The sequence below is a fragment of the Eptesicus fuscus genome, chromosome 9 (assembly GCF_027574615.1).
Source record: "Eptesicus fuscus isolate TK198812 chromosome 9, DD_ASM_mEF_20220401, whole genome shotgun sequence".
NCBI lineage: Eukaryota > Metazoa > Chordata > Mammalia > Chiroptera > Vespertilionidae > Eptesicus > Eptesicus fuscus.
Genome location: NC_072481.1, coordinates 22,722,857 through 22,740,469, shown reverse-complemented (window position 1 = coordinate 22,740,469; position 17,613 = coordinate 22,722,857). Strand labels below are relative to the sequence as shown.

Below are 17,613 nucleotides of genomic sequence, written 5' to 3'. Positions count from 1 at the left end.
ATTGACAGGTGGGAACACCAGTTTAATTGATGAAATTAGGGAATAGGTTTTCTCTAGTTGTTTCTAATGCACAAGATGCTGACTTTGACAGATTTCATGTTTGTATATTTGTAATCTTGTAATGAGGAAGATGTATGTAAAGAGGTTTTAATATGTATGTAGTTTTTCAATAAATCTCAGTGCCTGGAGAGCAGGATTTCCTTCCTGTCCAGATTGAATGCTCCTTAGGTCAGTGCCTGTCTAATGCTGAGAGCACGTTCTCAGGCTGTCTCCGACGGAAGCCCTCTGGGTCTGGAGAGAGGCTGCTGCACTTGTCCCCTCACTGGCTTCTCAACTCCAGTGAATGGATCAAATTTACTTGTCAAGTGGTTTGGATTCAGTGTGCAGGTCAGGAGAGTTTACATAAATGATAACTGTCTTGCCCTAGCCTGTTTGGCTCAGTGGATAGAGCGCTGGCCTGTGGATCGAAGGGTCCTGGGTTCAGTTCTGGTCAACGGCAGGCACGTACGTATTACATCAGTTGCAGACTCCTCCCCCATCCCGACCCTGGTCAGGGCCCATGCAGGAGGCAACCAATCAATGTGTTTCTCTCACATTAATGTTTCTCTCTGTCTTTCCCTCTCTCTTCTACTCTCTAAACAATGGAAAAATATCCTCCAGTAAGGATTAAAAGCAAAACAAAAATGGTAACTGTCTTTACAGCCCTTTGATTGGCAGCCACAGGTCCAAGCTGAAAGTTATTGCCCCTCCCTCTGAGAACCTCCATTTATACTTATGAAAGGAGGATAGTAATGCATGCTTGTCTCGGAGTTACTGTGAAGCTTATGTTGGAAAGTGTATGTGACTACATTGTGTCAAGTGTTACTCTGCAAGCATAAGAAATTGCCAGTGTAACAACTGCAGCATGTTTTGCGGACCAGTTCTTAAAGGCCCATTGTCTCAAGAGTCTCAGACTTAACATCTTTAAAAATGTTACAGTTTTCCTACAAACCCGCACTTCCTCCTGTTCCCATTTCAGTAAAAGCCACCTCCACACACCCCGTCACTCAGGCTGAAAATCTGAAGGCCATTTTTTTTTTTAAAGTTATAAAAATTTTATTTCATTTTATTCCTTCAAATCTGAGTTGAAAGAATTTTCTTTTGTTGGTGGTGTATAATATTAAGTTAGTTTCAGGTATATATTTAATATTTGTACATATTGTGGACTGATCACCACAAGTCTAGTTAACATCTATAACCATACATAGTTACCAAATACTTTTTCTTGTGATGAGAACTTTGAAGATCTATTCCCATGTCCTAGCTGGTTTGGCTCAGTGGATAGAATGTCAGCCTGCGAACTGAAGGGTCCCGGGTTCAATTCCTGTCAAGGGCACATGCCCAGGCTGTGGTCTTGATCCCCAGTAGGGGGCGTGCAGGAGGCAGCCAATCAATGATTCTCTCTCATCATTGATGTTTCTATCTCTCCCTTCTCTGAAATCAATAAAAATTTCTCTGAAATCAATAAAAACATTTTTTAAAAATAAAAAAGCCCTATCCCTTAGCAACTTTGAAATATGCCATATAGTAGTAGTAACAATAATCACTATGCTGTGCATTATATCCCCATCACTTTATAACTGAAAGGCATTCTTGACACCTCCTTAGTCCCACAATCAAACAATCTCTAAGTCCTATTATTTCCACTTTCAAATTACATCCTAAATCAGCTCACTTCTCCCAGCGCTATAGCCAATGCCTTTTTCCATGATTCGTTAACTTCTTGCCAGGGTATTACAGTGTGGTCTCCTGATCTCCCCATTCCTATTTGCTGCCCTTCTGTCCAATCTGTGCACAGCAGCAAGAGGGTCACCTTTGTATAAACATAAATTAGAGGATGCCACTTCTCCACTAAAGCCTTCCAATGTCTTCCATTGTACTCAAGTTCAAACTCATGACCTACAAGGCCCTCTATGGTACAGCTCTGCCTTTCAACCTCCTATCCACTCTTGCCATTCACATTACACTCGGTTCAGGGCCTTCCACAGTGTCCTTCGTTTCCCCGGAATGTCCTTCCCTCCACTATTCTTTGGCTAATGTATAATTCTCCAGTTGTTAGCTTAGATCTAAAGAGGTCTTCTATTACTACCCCTTTCTTAATTAGGCTACCCATGTTTTCTATTCTTTTTATTAAAATCACCATTTGCTACCTTAATGTACGTTTAGGTCTGTCTTCCCCAGACTTAATTCTGTGAAAGCAGAGACCATATCTGTTTTGTTGGAAATGTATGTTTGGGTAGGGTCATGCCTGGCACATACCCAAATAAGTATTTATTGAGCATTGGGTGATCTGAAGCCCGGAAGAGCTACTGGTGAAAAGCTTGGAGCTGAATGGCCTACAAAGCTGTCTAATGTGGGATAGAATCGAGGTGGTTGCTATGTGAGACCTTAGGTCTGCTCTGCAACTTACAAGTGACATGACCTTGCATAAGTCATTCCCTCTGTACTTTTCCCCTCAAATGGAAAATGAAGCTGAGGTGAAATGGCTTGGTTTAGCTCCCAGGGTTATAGTTAGGATCAAAGGGACAAATTAATGTGAAATGATTGAGGCTGAGCTAATGCTGGCTAGCCCACTGCCGAGGAAGGGTTGGTGCTGATGCCTCTTACGGTCTGGCTCATTAGGAAAGAGAGGCCAAGCCTTACCAGTCTCCACAACTGCCAGCCCATGGGCCTATCTCAGGACCAGTGATGGCTAGCTGTGTCAGGATGGAGGTCAGCTGTGTGCCTGGCCTCTCATAGTGAGCTAGGGAAATAGGCATGGCTTTGTATATGGCCGTCACCTTGGATTTTACCTTTTGATACCCAGGTGCCAGATCTCTGTCCCTAGTAGTTGTATTGTCTTGGTCTGTATTATCCACGTCCTTTCCATTCCCTTTCTGTCCTCTCTTCTTTCACCTTAAAGGCTTTTCATTTTCAGTTTATTGATCTAGGTGTTCCGTGTGGTGGGATACCTAGTGGCAAAGGGGGGTTTGCAGTAGCTACAGCCTCAGGGTGGTTGGCGGAAACTATGGGACTGGATGCCTGGGTTCTTTCTCTTTACTTTAGAAGGAACCACAGTCTAGTATTCTTGATGGCTGGTGGGCTGGAGGTGGGGGTGAAGAGGCAGCTCCCAGCTCCAGGATGGAGGATCACTAAGGGGTGGAAAGTGCTGGGGCAGGGTTGGTTGGGAGTGAGTCGTGATGTAGGCTTTTTATCCCCCGTCTCTTTCTCAGAGGCTGAGGGAAGGGAAAAAGCTGACTGCCCACCCCTCTCTTTGTTTGTCTTGTCTAATTTAACTTATGTTATTTATCAAATAGACAGGTTATTTGGAAAACCAGATGGACCCAGGCAAAAATCATCTGGGTTTTCCAAATGTGAAAAATTAGGTTCTGGGGGCCCAGGAGGAATGGCGCGCGCGCGTGTGTGTGTGTGTGTGTGTGTGTGTGTGTGTGTGGTATTGAGGGTACTTTATGTCTCTGTAGTCAGACTTAGAAAGAAATGGCTCCATGACATCCAAGCTTCCCCCCTCCTCCTTTTTCCTTCAAGTTCTTTATGACTGGAATCTAAATGAGAAAACTACAATCTTGATGTTGGTGGCTGGGAGTGCTGAAAGGTTTAATTGGCCAAGGATGGGAATATGTCAGGGATATAATAGAGCAGCAGCTGACAGCTTTCTCTCTCGCCTCCAGCAGAACCAGTGGGTTAGCAAAAGGCACAGAAACCTCCACCTCTTGTTCCTTCAGTGTCATCCCCAAATGATCACAGCAGTTGTGGAAGTTAGACATTAGGGGAAGAACTTAACATTTCATACCTTCCTGATGATCAGATGGCCAAAGAACACTGAGGAATAAGGATTGTCTCTCCCTTAAATATCCAGGGAAGGAACTAGCTGTGTATTACAACCAGGAATGTTTTTTTTTGTTTGTTTGTTTTTTTAAAAAATATATCTTATTGATTTTTTACAGAGAGGAAGGGTGAGGGATACAGAGTTAGAAACATCGATCAGCTGCCTCCTGCACACCCCCCACTGGGGATGTGCCCGCAACCAAGGTACATGCCCCTGACCGGAATTGAACCCGAGACCCTTGAGTCCGCAGGCCGACGCTCTATCCACTGAGCCAAACCGGTTTCGGCGGTTTTTGTTTTTTTTTTTGTTTTAATCCTCACCCGAGGATGTTCTTCCATTGATTTTTAGAGAGACTGGAAGAGAGAAGGAAAGACAGAGAGAAATATCGATGTGCGAGAAACACATCAATTGGTTGCCTCCTGCACATATCCTGACCAGGGCCCTGGCTGGGGAGGAACCTGCAACCGAGATATGTGCCCTTGACCAGAATCAAACCTGGGACCCTTCAGTCTGCCTGCTGACACTCTATGCACTGAGCCAAACCGGCTAGGGCACAACCAGGAATGTTTAAAGCCTGGGGGTCTGTTCCCTCTGGGTAGCAACATTAGTAAGGAATTGAATCAGGAGGCCATGGAGTCTCGACTCTTGGCAGCAATAGAAGTGTTCTGGCTGAGAGCAGTGCCATCTCTCTACATACACACATGCACACACAGAACAGAGCCAAGACCCTTTCTGGCCCAAGGAATCTGGCAGTGGCAACAGCACTTGTCCTATTGTGAGTGTCATTTTTTTAAGTGTCATTGGACTGTGAAAGCCACTTAACTTGATCTCATCTGAATAATCTGAGTTAATACTAGCTCCACAGTGGTGAGGATTAAGTAAAAAAGAATTGTGAAGTGTCTGCCTCCAGGCCTCGCACATAGTAAACCTCAATGAGTGCTTGTTGAATGAATGAATCCATGCATCTGAGCATTAGGGCTCCTGCGACCATTTCCAAAGGTCAGCGTGTAACAGTTTGAATAACTGAGACTTATGTGCTGTCCCGCTGAGCCTGGAGCCTGAGACATGATCCTACCCTGCCATTCATTTAGCACATGTTGAGTATCTGTGGTGTGTGGGGTAGACCCCGAGATGTACTACCCCATCCCCCTTCGATGAAGGCCTTTTGGCCCAGCTACCGGGAACGCTGCCTTCAGCAGTCAGCCCCTTTGGGGATTGCCTCAGCTGCAGAGAGCGCCTTGTCCAAGATCATGCCCCTTTTCAGCACAGCCTACATCCAATGACAACAGGGGTATTAATGCCTGGCCATCTCAGCTCATTTCCAGACAATTCTGATAGGACATTCTATTTTCAGAGCTCCCCTAGAAATAGGCTGAGGGTATGGCAGTTCAGCTTCTGTCCCCTCCCTTCCACAGGTGTTGATCCAAAGGCCACTTCTTCTTTAAAAAAAAAACAACACACATTTTTTTAAATTGATTTCAGAGAGGACAGGAGAGGGGAAGCGATATAGAAACATCAATGATGAGAGAGAATCATTGATCGGCTGCCTCCTGCACGCCCCACGTGGGATCGAGCCTGCAACCTGGGCATATGCCCTGACTGGGAATCGAACCATGAGCTCTTGGTTCATAGGTCGATGCTCAACCACGCTGACAGGGCTAAAGGCTACTTCTTAATAAACATTCTTCATGCTGAACTGTCCGAGTCTGCCTTCTGAATCCAGCCTGCGAGTGTGCTAGTCCTGGTGCCCAAGGCTTTAGGATAGGAAAGGACAGAGACCCCTCCGCAGTTTCCAGTGCTTCCAGCATGGGCAGTGTTGGTGCTGTCTTTTTCTGTCCACCAGAGGGCAGCAGCATCAAAGCAACCTGCCCTCCGAGTGTGGGCTGGGCCTTTTCCTGTCCCCTCTGATTTCCCACCACCAGTAACAGTATTAGGCAGGCTCACCTTCCTTAGTGTGTCCGCCTTCCTGTCTAAGGAAAGAAAACTTTCGGAAGCTGTCTAGGCCTTAGTTTTGTCAGCCTCAACCTCCCTCCCCTTCTCTCCCCAGCACCGAAGGCCAATCTGTCTTCCTACTGCAACCCCTCCCCCTCCTCAGCTGGGCAAACTCCTTGCCCAGAATCCCCCAGCCCACCACACTTACCACCCACAATAGATTTGTTTTCTGTGTGACAAGGTAATTATGAGCTTGGGGCCAGAAGGCCCAGGGGCCAGTCTGAAGATGGTCACTTCAATCTGGTTCTCCCTGTTCTACTAACATTATTGATTTTTAGTTTTATTTATTATGGTGATTTTTTTGTGTGATCTGGCCCTGGTGACATGAGGTATGGAGGCGAGAGAGCAAAACGCATTCATTCTTGTCACAATTTAGCTTCTTGAAACCACCTACCCACCCAACATTTTTTCCCAATCTATAGATTTTAGTACCATTGTTTACCTGTCTTCATTCTCTCCCCTAGTCCCAAACTTCTCCCCAAGATTCTCCCAGGAAATGGAGCCAGGTGTGGCTAGAGGACGGGAGCTGGGGAGAAGTGTGGGGACAGCAAACTCGGCACCTTTTGTTAGTGTCCATTAACTCATCCAGCATTTCTGGTACCTGTCAGTTATTTCTAGGCTAAGCTCCCCAACTTCCTGCTTCTTTCTCATTCCTTCCCCCGGTCCTGAGACAGGCCAAGCTCTGTGCTTTTTTCTTCTACATCAGTTTCTCTTGCTATGAAATGGGTGAGAGAAAAACCTGATCAGGAAGCTTTCAGAGAATAGGGTTGTGACTGGATGGACCCAATTCAAAATTTGCCTGCCTGACCTTCAGGCTACTAAAGGCCTCCCATAATGTACTCTACTTCCTTATGGGGACGGGAACAGCAGGCTTTAGGCAATAAATTACAAGTATGAGGGTGCGTTCTTAAACAGAATGATTGCCATGGGAATCAGCAGAGGCCGAAGGCGATTTGTGGGGCCACATTCCCCGGCCTGTGTTCTCTGTGTGTGCCAGGAGAATGAATAAATCATTGTTCAGGGGCGGGATGCAGCTGCCGGGCTCCTCCCCTCGGCACATGCCCCGACTCCAGCTCCTCCATTGAGGGCTGCTGGAGCAGAGCGGTTTATACACCCAGCTCCCCAAATCCTATTGAGGCCTCCCCCTCTGCACGAGCCACCGGCTCCAAGCCCATTCAGGCTAGCCCTTTGTGCTAGAGGTTAAGTGGTTACATGTGGGGGGCACCCAGAAAGGACCTGTCAGGCCCTGAAAGGCTGTGCTGATACTGAGCCCTCCTACTGGTGAATGGGGTGGGTGGAGGAGAGGTGGGCGGCCTGAGGATGGGGTGGGGGAGAGGGCACGGGGATTATGGAGCCCACAGAGGCAGCTGCTAGGAAGGGGGTGGAACAGGCACCCCTTCTCTCATTCTCCCTTCAGATCAGATTTTCTATCTAGCTCACTCCCATTGCTGTGGGCCCTGGGGTGTTCAAACAGCCTTAGGACTTTGGATTTGACTTTTCTGGACTCCTGGTGGAAGAGAGGTTTGGGAGAGAACATTTACCACTTGGGTGCCTTGAGGAAAAGGGTCTATTTCATTCTTCCAGCAGCTTCAAACACCCCCTCAGTTCGCCCCTTTTCCCTCCAGGAGTGAAGGGAAAGGTTGGGGTGGGATTCATCTCCCAAGTTCATGGGCTGCAGTGGACTTGAAACTGTCCCACTGAACTTGAAAAGCTTCCTGGGACATCCCCCCCTCAGGAGCTGTTTAGTGTGGGCGTGTTCAGGAGAGAAAGAGAGCTCAAATTGGGTGTATTGCAAATATTTTGCATGAAAATAAAAGATTCCAAGCCTTCCAAAAAAATGTTTAGCTTCAGACTTGATGTACGTCCCCCTCATTTTATAGCTGAGAAAACAGCCATATAGGGGGTGGGGAGTGGACCTGTCTTACCTAACATGGTCACAAAAATTTCTTGATAGACTAGAGTGCACTTTGCCTTTAAGAGGCTGAAGAGAAAATGGATGAACAAATCAACTAGGTCACCAGCTTTGTAGGCCTTTCTTTCCCGAGATGAGCTAATTCTGGGGAATGATTTTCCTTCTAATATGCCTTCAGGGCCCGCTCATACATCAAAGGTTCTCCAAGGCTGTGTGCCTGGTCTTGGGATCCCAACTAACAATGTTCACATTATAACATTATTTAATAATGTTCAAGGCATAATATCTTTACTTAACCTAAAAAGGTTAAAATGGATTGATTTGCCTAAGTTCCCAAAGCCATGTGAGGAGGTTGACAGATGATATGAGCTCAGGAAGAAAATAAAGCAGGTGGCTGGTACCCCGGGACTGGGAGCCTGGGCTTTGTTCTGATGAGGAACCTCTGGGGGCTCCCCGTTATTTCTCTGTGGCCCCCAGGAAGAAGCCCCGGCTCCACAGCATGTGGTCAAGACCTTTCACCTCTTAGCCTACTTTATCCTCCAGCTTCATCTCCTACCTCTATTGCCCGACATGTACCAGTCACACTGGCCTTCCCTGGGTTGTCTCAACACACTTGGCCTTCTTCTGCTTTCTCTCTCTCGGTGAGCTTCTATTCATCCCTCAAAGCCTGCCACATACAATATAGACTCTAACTCAACAGTCAATCTATGATTTGTTGTCTTTTGTAGCCAAAACACATACGAAGGGGTTGAGGAGGTGTGGTGCCTTATGTGATTGTACCTAATGACTTTCTCAGAGTTAACTTCCTGTCTCTGACATTCTAGGTTCTGCATGGTCAGGAGGCGTTAGCATCTAGGGAGGAATGTTTCTAACCAGGGAACACAAAGATGATTCCACTACATTCCAAGCTCCTCATACTACTAGAGAAATAGAAGAAAGGAGGTCACCATGTAGGTTGGAGTGATAATGGCTACCAGGGGAAATAGAGTTGCTCCTATTTAATGAGGACTGAGAGGTGCATGAGTGGGACCCAGAGATGCTCTATTAATCATGGTTCTTTTGATTGCGAGCGAAAGAAATCCCACTCAGGTTAGGCTTGGCGAAACAAGGGCCTTATTGGAAGGTACACAGGCCTCAGGAAATGGACCGGACCATCACCAGGACACTGTCTTTTGTCTTTGCTTCTGTGTGGCAGCATCATTTTCTCCTATTACAAACTGACTTCTACTTGCCAGGAAATGTGATGGCTACAGCCCTGGGCTCACATCTTCCTTGCTTTGTCTCCCTTTAATCTTATGTCAGCAAGTCCCAGAAAAAGACTGACTGACTCACCTGGAGTGGGCAGTTCTATCCTGGCACTCATCAGGCTGCTGTTTAACCCACGTGGTTAGGGCTGGGAGAGACAGAGCTGAAGGAAAAGTGGGGAGGAGCTGTTCTGGGCCCACCAAACCATCAGGTGACTGTATGGCTGTATGGCATGGGGAGAGCTGCATAATCCAGGCCATCGAAGCCTTTAGGAGTGAAGATTTGGGTCACCTCACAGGGGAACTGGCTGTGGGTAAAGGAAAAGGGAAACTCAGCTCAGACCTGCGGTCTTCATCTGTATATTCTAAGCTGGGGGAGCATCCAAAGTTTGAATTACCTTTGCCTTCTCCCTTTTATTTCCTTTTCCCTCTTAAAAAATAGGAACTGTCATACTCGTAAAATGGTTTTTATTCCCTCTTCCATCTCCCTTATTTTTGTATATAGGATTGGTTGGTGTGATTTAATTTACATTTAGTCTCTCGGTAGCAGAATGGTGAGTTGGAATCAAGTTGAAACTGGAAGAGGACGCCTCAGCAGAGATCACAGAGTTGAATTCTTTCTCATAAAAAAAAAAAAAAAGCAATAGAAAGGGATGAAGGCAAGGTATTTTATTTATTTGTTAAATTATATTTTTATTGATTTCAGAGAGGAAGGGAGAAAGAGTGAGAGATAGAAACATCAATGATGAGAGAGAATCATTGATTGACTGCCTCCTGCATGCCCCACACTGGGGATGGAGCCCAAAACCCGGGCAAGTGCTCTGACAGGTAATCAAACCATGACTTCCTGGTTCATAGGTCGACACTCAACCATTGAGCCACTCAGGCCAGGCAAGACAAGGCGTTTTATTTATTTATTTATTTATTTATTTTGTGTGTGTTTTTTAATTTTTAAAAAATATATTTTATTGATTTTTTACAGAGAGGAAGGGAGAGGGATAGAGAGTTAGAACTATCGATGAGAGAGAAACATTGATCAGCTGCCTCCTGCACACCCCCTACTGGGGATGTGCCTGCAACCAAGGTACATGCCCTTGACTGGAATCGAACCTGGGACCCTTCAGTCTGCAGGCCGAGGCTCTATCCACTGAGCCAAACGGGTTAGGGCTATTTGTTATATTTTTAATAGCCTTGTCGAAACAGGACCCCTAAGAATTTTGGTTACCTCCAAAAAAATTAGGAGTGAGAGATGGGACAAGGGATTTTAACTGTATTATTCAACAATGAATCCATATTAGTTTAGTTTTGAAATGGGGTGAATGGGGTTGGGGGTACATGAGGAAGGTGTAGCTAATTGCATAGCTCGTTCAATAAAATGGTGTGGAAGACTCCCCCCCCCCCCCCCCCCGAAGCTCATGTGCCCTGAAGGCTAAATTTGTCCCAGTCTTCTTTCTGGGGAACTTATTTTAAGAAGCCTTAACTTACTTAACACCAGCCAGTGCTTTTCGGTTGTATGATTGAAGCCAGAAATTCCTCTGTTCTCTTTGATTGCAAACTGGACCCCCAAACCCTATGCGTTTCCCCCAAGGAGGAAGGGAGTGAGGGGGTCAGGCTTCAGTAAATAGAAACTGAGGAGAGCTCACTGCACTGGCACCCGGCCTGGCAGTAGCCCCATGCCTGTCCCAGAGCAGATTTTCTTTCTGCTCTTAAAAGCGTACCTTTCCTAAGTGACTTTAATAAATAAGCACAAAATGAATACATAATTTCAAACGGTGATAGATGCTATGAAGGAAAGGAACAACGTGCTCAGGGATAATATCAGAGAAGGTTGATCTGAGAAGAGGTCTAAAATATGAGCGGGGGGGAGGTCATGTTCAGCAGAAGGAGCAGTGTGTGCAAAAGCCGCATGGCAGCAAGGAGCCTCAGGCCCGGAGCTCAAAGGCTGACGAGGGAGAGACGGCAGGGTGCTCAGAGCCCGGAGGATGCTGCCTGAAGGATTCACCCTGCAATGGGGAAGCCATCAAGGGGTTTTAGGCAGGAGGGTGGTGACATGACCAGATTTTCATCTTGAGAATGTCACTCTCTCTGCAGAGAGGAGCCCAGTGAGGGCAGCTAGGAACTAACTAAATACTGGACCTGCAAGGCCTCGGTCAAGGCTGCGGAAGGCGCAGGCGGGGGGGCGGCCCAGGGGCTCCGCTTCTCCGCGGGAAACCGAACCGGCCCACGTGGGCCAGGCCGCCCCGCCCCACGCGCTGACGCCGCCGGCTCCGCAGTCCACGCCTGGAGCTGGGAGCGCAGCCCAGAAACCCCGCACCCCACGCCGGACCCGCGTGGACGCCCAGGCCCAGGGACCCCGAGCCCGGAGGGGCGAGTTCCCACCGCGGGGCCAGTGGAGCCAGAGCTGGCCGTGCCGGGGCGGGCGCCTCCAGGCTGTGAGTCGGGGGCCCCAGGGGGAGGGTTTGGGGCTCAGCCGCAGGGGTTGGGGGACCTGGAGGGAAGTCGCAGCCTACGCACAGCTGCCTCCTATGGGGAAATTAGGGAAGGAAGGTGTCTACTCTCTGTCTTCCGGGAGTCTCCCTCTCTCCTGCAAGGCTAGGCAGGGAGGGAGGCCCATCGCCCCCATCCTCACCGAGCGACCTCCCCACCACCCACCCAAACCCCGGCAAATTGCGGATTAGAGAGAGAAACCTGACCCTGGGGTGTCTGGGTTCCCATTTTATCGTCTTGGAGACCCCTGCGGTTCGTAACCCCACCACCAACACATCCCAGCTTCCTCCATGGCCCCGCCCAAGTTTAGGAAAAAGGAAACATTTGGGTGGGGATCTCCAGGCACCTCGCTTAGCGGGGAGTTTGAAGGTTATAAAGGAACTGTCCCTACACCATCCCCCATCCCCACCCCCACCCCCACCCCAGGACTCCTGCCCACTACTGGATGTGGGGAGGGGGGGGGTCCTTGTCGCTTACATTATCTCTCACTCTTACTGATACCCGGATTTTCTAATTCTAGTGATACGTGGTCAGTAGAAACCTCTTGCCAATTGAAACCCTAATTTTGGTAGAAGGGGATTATTGAGGAAGTAAGAATAGTATTGTATGTCCTCCCTCCAGGACATCAAGATGGAGCAAGTTAGGGGCAGGGACACAGGATAGTAGTTATGGAGGGAAGGAGGCAAAGTCCAAGAGGCTTGTCCATAGGGAGGTGGGGTCCTCCTTGGGCAGAGGAAGGAACTGGACCCAGCGGGGCCAGCCCTGGGCAGCCGACAGGACCCTCCTGCTGCTCTTCCTGAGCATAGATATCCCACTGCAGGCCCCCCCTCCCCTATCTGAGGCCCCCTTCTCCCCCATTCACTCACCCAGGAGGTATGGACTGACACCTGCTAGTGCCAAGCTCCGTGCTGGCTCTTGGGAATATGATGGAGGATATACAGAGGAGTTCCCCATCTAGTCAGGGAGCCGGATTTGTAAGCTGCTACTACAAGAGAGTTTTTAAAAAACTGAATAGACATTTACTGATCATCCATTATGTGTTGGGGACAAGAAACAAACATGAATTAGACAGTGTGTACCCAGGGCCGTGGGCCCAGAGGAAGGCAGTTAACTGTGTGTGTTTGTGTATATTGGGGCAGTGGGGAGAAAATCAGGATGGCATCAGAGAGGGGGGAGGGATATTAGAGCTGAGTTTTGAAGTATAAAAAGGAATTTGTGCCCTAGCTGGTTTGGTTCAGTGGATGGAGCGTTGGCCTGTGGACTGAAGGGTCCCAGGATCGATTCTGGTCAAGGGCACATGCCTGGGTTACGGGCTCAATCCCCTGGGGGAGGGAAGGCATGCAGGAGGCACCAATCAATGATTCTCTCTCATCATTGATGTTTCTATCTCTCCCTCTTCCTTCCTCTCCGAAATCAATAAAAAAAATATATATATATTTTTTTTTAAAAAGGAATTTGTGGGTGGAGAAAGAAGGACCTTAGAGGAGAGGGGAAAGGAAGGGTACCACAGGCCAAGGGAATTGCAGGAGGAGAATAATGGTGCATTTCTGAGATCTCTGAGCAGTTTGGTGTGGCAGGAGGGGCAGAGTGGCAAGAGGCAAGTCTGGAGGGGTGATGAAGGAGCCAGATGAAGCAAGTCTGCAGGAGCCAGATGAAGCACAGCCTTGTAGCCATGTAGAGGTTTAGGGAGCTAGGATGAATCAAATTTACATTTGTAACTGGAGGCAGAGAGATCAGAGAAAAGACTGTGGCAGTCAGTAGTCCCGGTAAGAAATGGCCTAAGCCTCCGAAACCGGTTTGGCTCAGTGGCTAGAGCGTTGGCCTGTGGACTCAAGGGTCCCAGGTTTGATTCCGGTCAAGGGCATGTACCTTGGTTGCAGGCACATCCCCAGTAGGGGGTGTGCAAGAGGCAGCTGATCGATGTTTCTAACTCTCTATCCCTCTCTCTTCCTCTCTGTAAAAAAATCAATAAAATATATTTTTAAAAAAAGAAATGGCCTAAGCCAAGTGAAAGTGAGAGAGATGTATGTACATACACACACAGAGGGTGTGTGTTTTTCTCTCAGAATTTCGTGGCCAATGAGATGGGGAAAGGAAACAGAGTGAGGGGTCCAGGATGCTCTCAAGTATCTGACTAGAGTGCCCAATGGAGAGTGGGGCCACTTTGCCCAGGTCACTGAAGAGGAAGAGCTGTTTGAACACATAGAGTTTGAGGAGCCTGTGGTTGGTTGCAGGGTTGGAAAGCAGTTGGATCTGAGCTGGAGGCAGATCTGAGTCACCAACACATGATGCTCCTTGAAGCTACAGCAGAGTCTGAGGTCATCTGAGGAGAAGTGCATAGAATGAGAAGACTCCCTGCCTCAGAGGGCTGAGGGCAAACCTGTGCAGGAGACTGAGAAGCAACAGACAGAAAGGGAGGAGGAAAACCAGGAAGGGAGGTGTTACCAGAGTACAGGGAAAGGGACTGAGAAGGAGCAGCCAGGCTCCCTTGCTGGTTGCTTCCACTCTGTCAGGACCCCCACCCTGTCCTGCTCTGACTCATTCTTCTGCTTCCCCTCTACAGGCCAGATGTTTGCCATCCAGCCAGAGGTAGCTGAGGGGGGCCAGTTCCTGGGGGGGCCGCCTCCTGCAGTATGTCAACCTGAGTTTCATCCAGACAGCAACTCCAACTTCATGGCGAGTGCCAAGGACGCCAATGAGAATTGGCATGGGATGCCAGACCAAGTGGAGCCCATCCTGATGAGGAGCTCCTCCGAGTTGCCCTCTGACAACCAGGCCTTCCAGGACCCTGGACTCCCTGAGGGGGAGCTCCGCAGCCCACCAGAGGGAGCAGAGATCCCCAGAGCTGAGCCTGAGAAGATGAGTAGTGCCGGTACAATCTGCTCCCCTCTGGAGGACAACGGCTATGCCAGCAGCTCCCTAAGCATTGACAGCCTTAGTAGCAGCCCTGAGCCTTCCTGTGGGACCCCTCACAGCCCTGGGCCTTCAGATCCCCTTCTGCCCTCGGTGGCCCAGGCTGTGCAGAAGCTGCAGGCTCAAGAGCGCTACAAAGAGCAGGAGAAGGAGAAGCACCACATGCACTTGGTGATGTACCGCCGCCTGGCCTTGCTCCAGTGGATCCGAGGCCTGCAGCATCAGTTGGTTGACCAGCAGGCCCGTCTTCAGGAGAGCTTCGACACCATCCTAGACAACCGAAAGGAGCTTATCCGCTGTCTCCAACATAAGGCAGCACCATCCAGGCCCTAGGACCAGGACTAAGAGTGTGCCTCTCTGGGGTGCAAGGGTATATGTATATATTTGCAGGCATGTGTGTGATTGTGCACAAGTATATGATTATTAGCTGGTATGAGTGCAGGTAAGCATAAGTGAGTATGTATGTGCTAACATGTGCCAGGCATCAGCTTATGTGTGCTGTATATAGACACAGCCTAAATTATGTGCAGGCCTGTGTGTGTGTCCATCTATGTACGTATGGTATGTATGTAAGAGAGTAATAACATTTTGGTTAGTTTACTTTATTGTAAGAATACAGTGCATAACACGTATAACATACAAAATATGTGTTAATCGGCTATTTATGTTATCCATAAGGCTTCCGGTCAGCAGCAGACTATTAGTAGTTAAGTTTCTGGAGAGTCAGAAGTTCTACATGGATTTTCGACTGTTTCAGGGATCGACACTCCTAAAACCTTTGTTGCTCATGGGTCAACTGTACATACAAAAGAAGTGTATGCCTATGAGTAGGTTTCAATGTTGAGGCTTGTGGTGGGTGTATATGAGTGAGCTCTTGTCTGTGTAGGCCTATAAGTAGGGGTGCATGTGTGCTGGTGAAGCCTGGGAAGTGTCTATTAGGAATAGGTATCTGCAGGCAGACTCCTGAGCAAGGGTGTGCAAATATATATTCAGTTGCACATGTGGGGCATCCATCCGCACCCTATGTTACCCATGACCTGCTGTAGCTTTTTTTCTCCACAGGGCCCCACTGCTCCCTGGAAAGGGGGTCTCTTCGAGTTTCCCAGGCCACCCCTCCTTCGCCTTCCCCTCACTCTTCCTAGATTTTGCTCTGCTAAGGCTGTTGTCCCTGACCATGGATTTGCTGTAGATAGTAGCCGCTTTGGCCTGTCAAGGCTTTTGGCTGCAATTTTGCCAGAGCAATTGGTAGAGAATTAGTATCAGGCAGGGGAGCTGGGGGTGGTGATTGACATCGTGGCAGGGATGGGGGTGGGATCAGAGAAGAAGATAGGGACTGTCTCTCTTGAACTCTGCCTCCCAGCACGTGGGAGAGGGATGTGGAGATGATAATGGTAGGACCCTGTGAAAAATAGGAGTTTGGGAATTCTTAAATGCCAGTTCCAAACAAACCACAAACCAGCTCCTCTCCACTGCAAAGGAGCTGTTACAGACCATATTGAGTTAAGCTTCTGATGAACAGAAATGTGTGCTAATAAGCTTGCAAGGAATGGACAAGGTGTTCCCAGGCTGTTGGGTAAAATCTCACTTCCATCTCTGTGCCTCTACATGCTGTGCCTCTCTGGATTTAGCAGCCCTGGATGTTGAATTAGTTTGGTTATTTTCCCTGAAATCAGACTGTCTGTGCCAGGAGGAGCCACAGTTCTTTCAAGAGGGGGCAGGGGGCAGGGTCAGCCCTACCTCTGTAAACGCTTAGGATGCTGAATCATACCCCCTTTCATCACTGAAATGCCCTCTAAATGGGAGTTGACGGGCTCCAGCAGAAGCTCTGTGAGGTGGAGAGAGCCAAAGACTAAGGTAGCCAAGCTCTCTGTTTTGCTTCTGGGAGCCAAGAGGTTGCAAGATCCTAGTGGGTGAGCAGTGGCATGGAGGTCATTGATACTAGCAGTCTGGCTCTCAGTCTTCCTGTCTGTAAAATGTGGGGGCTCTTTCTATCTCTAAGTGGGTGGGTGGGTGAAAGCAATGGGGAGTGAGGCTGAGCTAGTGACCCTGGGAACTTGTGTCTAGCTCTTGCATGTTGAATCTGAACCAAGATGAATAAACTGGAGCAGAGAAATGCATTTCTTGAGTTTATGTTTCTATTCTATTCTTGAGTTTGTGTCATCTGGTGGCCTTTTTGAGCAGGGTTCTGAGCTGGGGGGTAAGGATGGGGGAAGACACTGGGGAGGAGGAATCCAGCCTGCGATGGCTGACTGTCTGATGGTGAGACAGAGAGGTCTCTTCTAAGGGGTTTCTCAGGTTGACAGGGGGGACTTGGCCTCTGCGAGAGACTTATTTGGGTTGTCCTTGTCCTAAGGCACCTTTGGGCCTGAAAATGGGGGCTTTGATTGTGAAAGACACCCCCACACAAAACACTCACTTTCTCAACCCTGCTCTAGAGCCACTGCTTCCCTGAAAGGCAGCCTGACTGCAAATGACGGAGGGTCCTTAGATGGCTCTGACACAGATGTGGTTACAGTACATGTGCGTGACTTAGATATTTGTTGATGCCAATCATATTAGATCTTCTATTTTATATTAACTTGTATGATGATTTATTGATGTCTCAAAAATCCATTACTTTTATAAAGAAAGTATATTAGTTACCTATTGCTGCATAACAAATTACCCTAAAACTTAGTGACTTAAAGCAATACACATTTGTCATCTCACCATTTCTGTAGGTCAGGAATCTCTCTCAAGGCTGCAGTCAAGGCCGAGTCAGTCCAGGGTGCATTGAGCATTCAGTTCTTTTTTTTTTTTTTTTAAAAATATATTTTATTGATTTTTTACAGAGAGGAAGGGAGAGGGATAGAGAGTCAGAAACATCAATGAGAGAGAAACATCGATCAGCTGCCTCCTGCACACTCCCCACTGAGTATGTGCCCGCAACCAAGGTAAATGCCCTTGACCAGAATCGAAACTGGGACCCTTGAGTCCACAGGCCGACGCTCTATCCACTGAGCCAAACCGGTTAGGGCGAGCATTCAGTTCTTCAAGGACTGTTGGCTGAAGGTCACCTTCAGTTCCTTGCCATGTGGGCCCTTCTAACATGGCAGCTTAGTTCATCAAAGCATGCAAGCTAAGAAAGTCAGAGTACTAGCAAGACAGCAGTCACAGTTTTCTGCAACCTCATCATAGAAATTCATCCCCTCCATGTTGCC

The 17,613-nt window shown here is 48.2% G+C and overlaps 1 protein-coding gene across 1 annotated transcript; it reads left to right on the top strand.

The window, feature by feature from the left end:
• Window positions 1-11,317: 11,317 nt before the first annotated feature.
• C9H1orf216 (chromosome 9 C1orf216 homolog) lies at window positions 11,318-16,576 on the top strand. Its single transcript, XM_028159985.2, has 2 exons — window positions 11,318-11,445; window positions 14,064-16,576. Exon 2 carries the CDS (start codon window positions 14,069-14,071, stop codon window positions 14,744-14,746), a length of 678 nt encoding a protein of 225 aa, XP_028015786.2. The 5' UTR covers window positions 11,318-11,445; window positions 14,064-14,068; the 3' UTR covers window positions 14,747-16,576.
• Window positions 16,577-17,613: the final 1,037 nt, after the last annotated feature.